Below are 9,514 nucleotides of genomic sequence, written 5' to 3' on the forward strand. Positions count from 1 at the left end.
AGAAACTCAAGTTGAACTGGCCTACATCAAAGAGGCTTTTTAAAAAATCCATATCAGGGCACTTCCCTAATGGTCCAGTGGTAAAGAATCTGCCTTACAGGGACTTGCCTGGTGGCACAGTGGTTAAGAATCCACATGCCAGTGCAGGGGACGTGGGTTCGATTCCCTGGTCGGGGAAGATCCCACATGCCGCGGAGCAACTAAGCCCATACGCCACAACTACTGAGCCTGTGCTCTAGAGCCCTCGAGCCACAATACTGAAGCCCGCACACCTAGAACCCGTGCTCCACAACAAGAGAAGCCACCACAATGAGAAGCCCGCACACTGCAGTGAAGAGTAGCCCCCCTCACCGCAACTAAAGAAAGCCCACGTGCAGCAATGAAGACCCAACACAGCCAAAAATAAAATTAAAAAATAAAGTAAAATAAAGAATCCGCCTTACAACGCAGGGGACGTGGGTTTGATTCCTAGCCAGGGAACTAAGATCCCACATGCCATGGGGCAACTAAGCCCACGCGCCACAACTACTGAGTTTGCACGCCTCAACTAGAGCCCACGTACCACAAACTACAGAGCCCATGCGCCACAACTAGAGAGAAAACCCGCACGCCACAACTAGAGAGAAGCCCATGCGCCGCAATGAAAGATCCCACACGCCTCAACGAATATCCCACGTGCCGCAACTAAGACCTGACGGAGCCAAAAATAAAGTTAAATAAATAATAAATCTTTAAAAAAAATTTTTTTAATCTTTATCAGTAAAAAGTCAAGGAGGGCTTCCCTGGGTGGCGCAGTGGTTGAGAGTCCGCCTGCCGATGCAGGGGACACGGGTTCGTGCCCCGGTCCGGGAAGATCCCACATGCTGCGGAGCAGCTGGGCCTGTGAGCCATGGCCGCTGAGCCTGCGCATCTGGAGCCTGTGCTCCGCAACAGGAGAGGCCACAGCAGTGAGAGAGGCCTGCGTACCGCAAAAAAAAAAAAAAGTCAAGGAGTGGACTTCCCTGGTGGTGCAGTGTTTAAGAATCCGCCTGCCAGTGCAGGGGACACGGGTTTGAGCCCTGGTCTGGGAAGATCCCACATGCTGCAGAGCAACTAAGCCCATGCGCCACAACTACTGAGCATGTGCTCTAGAGCTCGCGAGCCACAACTACTGAATCCTGCACACCTAGAACCCGTGCTCTGCAACAGAGAAGCCACCGCAATGAGAAGCCCGCGCACCGCAACGAAGAGTAGCCCCTGCTCACCGCAGCTAGAGAAAGCCCACACACAGCAACAAACACCCAACGCAGCCAAAAATAAATAAATAAAATTTAAAAAGTCAAAGAGTAAAGTTTAATCAGGGGGCTTAAAAGTGTCACCAGATCTCTTTCTGCTTTCTGGCCTTGTCTTGTTTTCTTTCTCAGCGCTGCTTTCCTTTTTTTTTTTGGCCACACTGCGTGGCTTGTGGGGTCTTAGTTCCCTTACCAGGAATTGAACCCTGGCCCTCGGCGGTGGAAGTGCCAAGTCCTAACCACTGGACCACCAGGGAATTCCCTGCTTTGCTCTCCTTTGGGTTGGCTTTGTTTTCAGGCATCAGAAAGTTCTAGCCAAATCCTCAGGCTACTGCTCACATGCCCACCTCTCGAACCTGTGCAGGGGGTACCCAGCCTGAATCACATGCCCCTTTGGAGCAGGGCTAGCGTATAAGTTAAGAGTCAGGCTAAGCTGCTCTAACCAAAAGGCCCCAAAATACAGTGGCTCAAACAAGATGGAAGTGTGTCTCTGTGATAACAGCCCAAAGGTAGGGGGAGTCCAGGACTGGCTCTGCCCCGTGAGGTCATTCAGAGATGGGCTGGTGGGCTGGCTCTGTTTTCTCAACATGGGGCACTGAGGCTGCTGCTCTGGTGTGTGCATTCCTCAGGAAGTGGGGAAAGGGAGAGAGGAAGGAGAGAGCATGCTTTTAAGGAAGTGATGTGGAATTTACACATATCACTCCCTTTCACTTTCCACTGGCAAGAACTCAGCCACACTTGGAAACTCAGTGTTGGGCATGGGGATGTTTACAGAAGATTCTGGCCGGCTGGATGCACTTAGTAGAGGTCTCTCTGTGACTGGTGGGTCCTCTCCCCGTCTTCAACCTTTTAGGTGTGGCTACAGAGGAGGCTACATGGAGGTGATCAACCTGCACCCTGAGATCAAGGGCCAGCTGGTAAAGCTGCTCTCGGTGCGTCTGTGCCCGCCAGTGTCTGGGCAGGCTGCCATGGACATCGTTGTGAACCCCCCGGTGCCAGGAGAGGAATCCTTCGAGCAGTTCAGCAGGGTGAGTCAGCTTGTCCCACGGCCTGTCTGCATCACTCCTGTGGCCAGTGTTCACCATGTATTGTCTCGATGGCCAGCCTCTGTCTAGATGGCCTCCCGGGGGTGCTCGTGGTTCCACGTGGCGCCTGACTCACCCCAATTAGGTTAAGTCTCAGGATGCAGCTGGGCTGTATTTGAAGTGGGAGGACTGTTGCATGTGGGGGGGGGCGGGGTGCACCCCTTCCTGTTTCTCGCCTGTGAGCACCACGGATGGGCAGGCGCCCAGAGGGAATGGCCTGTGTCCTGAGAACACCCTGGGTGGGAGTGGGAGGGGAATGATTCTGTTACTAAACTAAAAGGGGGAGATGGATGAGCATGGCATTGATTCTAGGCCACGGGCCACAGCTGCAGGCTGTCCTTGCAGCTTGAAGTGATGCAGTCAAAGCTTTTTAACTGCAAGTGAGAAAAACCCAACTCTAAGTAGTTTAAACAGAAATGGAATTTGTTGGTCATATAACCAAGAAGTCAGTTCCCAGCTGTTCTAGATTCACAACCTTTTTTAAAAATTGTGGTAAGATACACAGAACATGCAATTTACCATTTGGATCATTTTTAACTGAACAGTTTAATGCATAAAGTACACTCATTGTTGTGCAACCATTACCACCGTCCATCTCCAGGAACTTTTCATCATCCCAGACTGAAGCTCTGTACCCATTAAACAATAATTCCTCATTTCCCCCTCCCCCCCAGCCCCTGGTAACCTCTACTCTACTCTCTATGAATATGACTACTCTAGGTACCTCATATACAGCGTTTGTCTTCTTGTGACTTTATTTCAATTAGCATGATGTCCTCAGGGTTTATCCCTGTTGTGGCATGTGTCGGACTGTGCCTCCTGTTTAAGGCTGAGTGACATTCCCCTGTGTGTACATGCTACGTTTTGCTGATCCGCTCATCCGCAGGCCACAGCTCTTCACCCACACATTCCAGTAGTACTTGCAGAAGTGCTGGACTGCTTGCTCCAGCTTTGGACACATGTCCAGCTCTGAGCCTGTCACTGATGTGCTTTGCCTGGATCACGTGCCCCAAACACACCACATGGATTGGGGGAAGGGTGACTCCCCAAAATGAAGTGGTGGGGCTGTCTCCTAGAAGCATGTTCTAGGGTGTTCCATCCAGGCCCAAGTTCATTCAGACCAATGGGCAGGGACTGGCTTTTCTCATTTTCAGGAATGACATCCTGGTACAAGAGTAGAACCCATGGGCTTCCCTGGTGGCGCAGTGGTTGAGAGTCCGCCTACCGATGCAGGGGACACGGGTTCGTGCCCCGGTCTGGGAAGATCCCACATGCCGTGGAGCGGCTGAGCCCGTGAGCCATGGCCGCTAAGCCTGGGCGTCCGGAGCCTGTGCTCCGCAACGGGAGAGGCCACAACAGTGAGAGGCCCGCGGACCGCAAAAAAAAAAAAAAAAGAGTAGAACCCATGACACAGGCTACCTAGGACCTACCTGTGGCCCGTGTGCTTCTGCCCCAGGGCACATGGCAGCCTCATGGGCTGAGCGTCTATGGAAGAAGTTCCTGCAGAGGGACGTGTGTTTCGCCCACCTCCCCCATTTGCTGTGCTTATGCACACGCAAGCTCACCTTCACCAGTCTGCCCTGACGCCCCAGTTTGAAGGGATAGTTTCCAGGGTCTGGAGCCATGATGTCCAGAGATGCTAACTCCTGTGCTTTCTCTGTCTCATCAGGAGAAAGAGTCTGTCTTGGGTAATCTGGCCAGAAAAGCTAAGCTGACAGAAGACCTGTTTAACCAAGTCCCAGGAATTCACTGCAACCCCTTGCAGGGGGCCATGTACGCCTTTCCTCGAATCTTCATCCCTGCCAAAGCCATGGAGGCAGCTCAGGTCAGGGGTGCCAGGTCAGGGCTGGCTCTCTCACTGGGTTCACATGGGACTGCTTCTTGCCATGGGGAGCTAAAGTGTTGGCCCTAGAGGCTCTGAACTTTGTGTATCCGTTGGTCAGATGGTACTTAGTGTGTAAAGATGACGGGCTCTCAGAGACCCAGCCCTGCAGCATGCTGTGTTGATGCGGCAGGTGTGAGGCCGGCCCCAGGTGAGCGGTGTGCTGAAGGCAGGTGCCCACATGTGATATGATGCATTTAAAACTGAACAGAGGGCTTCCCTGGTGGCGCAGTGGTTGAGAGTCCGCCTGCCGATTCAGGGAACACGGGTTCGTGCCCCAGTTCAGGAAGATCCCACGTGCCGCGGAGCGGCTGGGCCCGTGAGCCATGGCCGCTGAGCCTGCGCGTCCGTTGCCTGTTGAACAGATGCTGGGGAAGCATCAAGAGCAGTCTCTTTCACCTCGCCACAGTACCCTAGAGCAGCGCTTCTCAGACTTGAGTGTGTACGTGGATCACCTGGGGTCCTGTTAAAAATGCCGATACTGGTTCAAGAAATCTTTGGAGGGGCCCAAGATTCTGCGTTTCTAGTAAGTTCTCAGGTGGTGCCACAGACCCTGGTTTGAGGATCAAGGGCCAGAGCCGTATCTCTGAAAGTGTCCTTCTACCTGCTTACCTCCTCGATACCTTGTTAAACATTCAAAATCTGGCCCCACCCCTCAGCCGATTGAATCAGAATTTCTGGTGTTGGAGCCTGAGAACCTATTTAACAGGTGGCCTGATTGTGCAAACCGAAGTGTGAGAAGCACCAACAGTAGGGCCCCTGAGAGGCTTGTTCCTTGAGGCCCCCTGGGCAGAGACCTCAGGGCCCTGGCTTGGCGTATAGGACACAGCCAATGCTTGTGGAGCTGCTCCGTGGGGGTAGGGTACACAGGCAACAGGCTGGCACTCCCCACTGGAGAGCAGAAGCCCCGCAGCCCATGGCTGTCCCACAGTGGCCTTTGGGTTCTTTGTTCCTGGCCCCAGCTGCTTACAGCACCCAGCATCCTGCCTTGGTTCTCACAGGAAGGGAGGGCAGAAGGGCCCTGCCATGGGAAAGAACCTGCCATGTCAAGTGTATTTGGCTTTGAGATTGTAATGTTTGTACAGTGCGAAACCAGGAATGAATCCTAAGTTCTGTCCCACTCCCACAGGCCCATAAGATGGCCCCCGACATGTTCTACTGCATGAAGCTCCTGGAGGAGACGGGCATCTGTGTCGTGCCCGGCAGTGGCTTTGGGCAGAGGGAAGGCACCTACCACTTCAGGTACCACTTCCTCTGCACCGGCGGGCTGGTCCCGGGTTTGTCTTGGGAAACTTGGGCTTCTTAACATCAAGGCACCTACAGAGACTGGGATGTGTGGAGCCCCTGTCCCCCCATCCCACTCCCATTCTGTCCTGCTGCAGAGGTAGCTGAGACCCTGCGCTAGGGACTAAGGAAGACTGTGGGCGACGCCAAGGTCATCTCCTTGACTGCTCTATCTCCCCTCCACTGCCCCCATCTATCATATGCCATCTGCAGTGTTCCCGTGCTATGTTTTCTTTTCCTTCCCCTGTCCCTTTTCAACTCTGTGATGGTATCATACAGCATCCAGGAGCTCAATAGCTTGTCCATTGCACCAAAAGCCTGCTGAGATGTTGCCTCTGAGACATGGTGGAATTGCTGTGCCTCCTTTCACAGGCATGTGACTCTGCTGGGTGAGCCGGAGCAGGTCAGCCAGGTCTTCCGCTGAGGCCAGTTCTGTTCCAAACAGCACCCTCTCCATGCGCAGCACTCTTAGATGTTTCCTGCAGCAGATGCTAAAAAAAGAAATGTCATGGGCTTAGCACCTGGGGCTAAGTCTTGAGGCAGTGAAGGTCGTGGGTAGGGCCCCACCCCCCACCCCCCACCCCCCGCAGTGGACAAACATGTGTGGGTGGTGTGGATGGCCTTTCCACCCTTGTTGGATTCACCTTGGCAATTCCCAGGTCATTCAAGAGGTGGTTACTTCTCCAGGGCTGCCCTTAAGGCTGGGAAGCAGGCTGACCGTATTGGAGGGAGGAGTTAGTTACCATGGCAATGTGGGAATTCCTGTGGAGGAAAGTTATGACTGGAGGTTCTCACTGTGAGACTGATGGTGGAGATGGAAAAGGCCTGTCTAGCAGGAATGGAGTCTCGCTCTGTAGCCATAGGAAATACCAAGAGTCGTGCGCTGGAGAAAGTTCTATGTACCTGTCAGAGTGTTGGGCAGACCTTCTGTGATTATGGGTGGATGTGTTAGTGAGCTGAGATGCTGCCACCAGCTTATTGCTTTTGTTCACATATACGAGTTGGGTAAAAAAATGTGTGAATGGTGGGAGAAAGTGGTTCAACAAGTGCCAGGTGCTGTCCAGAGCCTGGAGCCATCGCAGTGGACAAGACAGGCCTGTCCCTCCCCACACAACTTGCCCGCACCACCTGGTCTCTGCAGCTGCAGGTGGAGGAGTGACCTGCCAGGTTCACTTCTCTCCCCTTTTCCAGAGCCACTTGTCTCTGACTGACGCTGTTCTCTTTCCTGACAGAATGACCATTCTTCCTCCGGTGGAGAAGCTAAAGACAGTTCTACAGAAGGTGAAGGACTTTCACATAAAGTTCCTGGAGAAGTACGCGTGACGACTCCTCAGGCCCCAGAGGGAGACCTGGCCCTCAGCCTTCCTCCTGATGCCCACCCAGCCCAGACTGGATTCGCCCCCCCAGCGACTCCGCCTCAGGCCTTACGAAGGCCACTGGTCGCTTTCATCGTCATTTTGCCCCAGGAGACTTCTTTCTTTGTGCCTTGATGTTGGGAGCACCTCTCTTCTGAGCAAATGTGAATTGGGGTTGTCTCAGAAGCCCTGTTTTTTGATGCAACCAAAGTAGAGGGGACTTGCTCAGCATATATGGTGGTGTTCTCTGAATCTGTTGTTGTTGCTTTTGGAAAAGTCTTTTGGGGTTGAAACAACCAGGGTGTGTTGGGTGAGCTGTTTCAGATCTGGAGAAACAAGGTGTCGGGAAATGTATAACTTAACCATGGTGAGGACTGGAAATCGCAAACTCACCACCATGATCTGTGAAATAAAACCTTTAGCAGTATGAAAATCTAGTCCTTCAAACAGGAGAGCCTAGAGTCCACTGGAGGCTCCGAGAGGGCCCGCCCTTCTGACCTGGAGGCAGGCAGCCTGCTCTCAGACAAGAATGGTAAGGGCAGCAGCGCATGGGGCTGGACCGCATGCCAGACTAGGTGGTGGCGGGCACCGGGGGCTATGGCCAAGGTCAGAGGGTCCTGCAGGGGAGGAGTGGGTGTGAGCCAGGCTCCGATTTGAACCGGGCCTCCACGTGGGAGCACACAGCAGGTAGTGAGGACTCTGCACACACGAGGGCTTTGGGTGAAGGGTTCTCTTGGGCACGCTTAGGCTGGGACGCCCGTCCAGGGATCTCCTTGGACTCCAGGGGCACAGGGTTCAGCCCAGCAATATCCCAGTCACGTAGAGGGATTCTACCTGGTGGTGTGTGGATCCATCCCACTGTTACCCAGCAAACAAGCAGTCTCATCCAAGGGCTTGAGTGAGCCTTTAGGTGATAGTAGGGCAAGGAAACACTGAAAACGTTCTAGTGAGGGAGGGGTATCCTTAAGGACATGAAGACAGTTAAACCACACCCCCTTCCCATAGTGTTTGTTGAGTTGTTTCAAGCGGAATTTGGTCCCTTTCCTAGCTCTTAATTGGTCAAAGTGCCTGGTAGCGTGGCTGCTGTGTACATGTGATCCGATTCAAAGTTTATAGAAGTGTTTTACCTTATATGCAAAGTGTTTTGCCTCCACATCTGCTTCTGGCTCCCCTCCCAGACTCTGCAGACTGTCCTGTAGCATCAGTCATCTCTCGGGGGAGGGGGTGGGAGTTGGGGGATCATCCACCAAGTGCACAGTTTCCCTGGTATGAGCAAACCTGGGTGCAGGGCCCAACCTGTGCCCCCAGAAAGTGGGCACTACGGGTGGCAGCAGGCTTACGCCCTCTTTTCCTACTGTGGGCCTTCCCTGGTGGGCGGTTAGGGAAGCCAAGGCCAGCTCAGGAGTCTGGGGATCCAGCAAGTCCCAAAGTGGAATTGAAGGGACTGGAGAGAAATCTGAAAAGGCTAAAGGAGTGAGCTTTGAAAGCAGCCTCCTGTGCTATAATTCCCATGGCGGGTCCATGCAGGGGATGCAATAGGAAACTTCAAACTGTCCTTACCACTAGCATTACAGTCCCTATGAAGAAAGTAGCCACAATCTCAAGTAACAAAGGGAATGTTTGGGGACTTTTTCTTCCTTAAAAATTTGAGAAAATTGCACTTGTGCTTGTTGATGGTATAAAAACCAGGATGTGTCCCAGAGTTGTGAGATTTTTGGTGGAAAGGTTAAATAGTAGAAGCTAGTATATTTTTTATATTTTTGTAACAATTGCTTTTTTCATGGGGGGGTGGGGTAGGGTTAGTATTTGTAGTTTTAACAAGTCCAGTAGTTTTTTTAATAAATCTCTTCAGATTATAAATAACCCCTAAAAATTTTGCAATGTTTACATGATTTTTTTAAAAAGATGTCATATACACTTGGTTTGGTTTTAAAATAAATGAGTAAAAACTTAATAAGGTCAGCTGGTTTAGGAGGTTAACTTCATTCAGGTAGGAACGCTGATCATGATAGATTTGATTTTCTGCAGATTCTGATGTCTTGTTTGGGCACCACCAGAGTAAGTCGTTTGTCATTTGAGGTCGCACTTTAAATCCACACCTGTGAAGTTTTCTGCTGTTCATCTAGATCTGCCTGTGGGGATGCTGGGCTATACCTTGTTGGTCCATCACCTTGCACCTTGAGGCCGGACTGGTTGTCCCCATGTTTGTGGATTTGCAGGAAGAGCTGACAGGCCTGCCTGTCCCTGTTTGCCGTTCTGGATTCTCGTAGGCATCTCCTGACAAAGGTACTTCGTGATAAGCTCTGGTGGAAATTTCTGAACAATAAAATATATGTCCAAAATGGTGACTGTGTTTAACTTGCTTTGTAGTTTAAATCTAAATATCAAGCGGACATCACTAATAGTATATCTTCACTCTTATGTTCATTCTTACGTTCCTAAGTCACAGCTTTTCAGTTTCCATTTCTTCTTAGGTGTCAACTCCAAGGACTCTGGGCTGCTTTTTATTGCTTGAGGTGGGGAAACTTCACCGATTCTTTAGAATGTTGTTCAAATGAAAACAGACCTTGATTTTCTAGTGGAAGTGAAACAGGAACTAGCAGCTTCTTCGCAGGGGGCAGGGGAGGGCAGGCAGGC

At 51.8% G+C, this 9,514-nt stretch overlaps 1 protein-coding gene across 1 annotated transcript in view; it reads left to right on the plus strand.

Annotated features, from left to right (window-relative positions):
- Positions 1 to 9,222, plus strand: part of GPT2 (glutamic--pyruvic transaminase 2) — a 34,701-nt gene extending 25,479 nt beyond the window's left edge. The window contains exons 9-12 of the mRNA XM_060129854.1: positions 2,125 to 2,299; positions 4,026 to 4,181; positions 5,368 to 5,480; positions 6,755 to 9,222. Of these exons, the coding sequence (XP_059985837.1) occupies positions 2,125 to 2,299; positions 4,026 to 4,181; positions 5,368 to 5,480; positions 6,755 to 6,845 (535 nt within the window). The 3' untranslated portion in view covers positions 6,846 to 9,222. The remainder of the gene's footprint in view (positions 1 to 2,124; positions 2,300 to 4,025; positions 4,182 to 5,367; positions 5,481 to 6,754) is intronic.
- The last annotated feature ends 292 nt before the right edge of the window (positions 9,223 to 9,514 follow it).

This window comes from Lagenorhynchus albirostris, chromosome 19 (assembly GCF_949774975.1).
Source record: "Lagenorhynchus albirostris chromosome 19, mLagAlb1.1, whole genome shotgun sequence".
Classification (NCBI taxonomy): Eukaryota; Metazoa; Chordata; class Mammalia; order Artiodactyla; family Delphinidae; genus Lagenorhynchus; species Lagenorhynchus albirostris.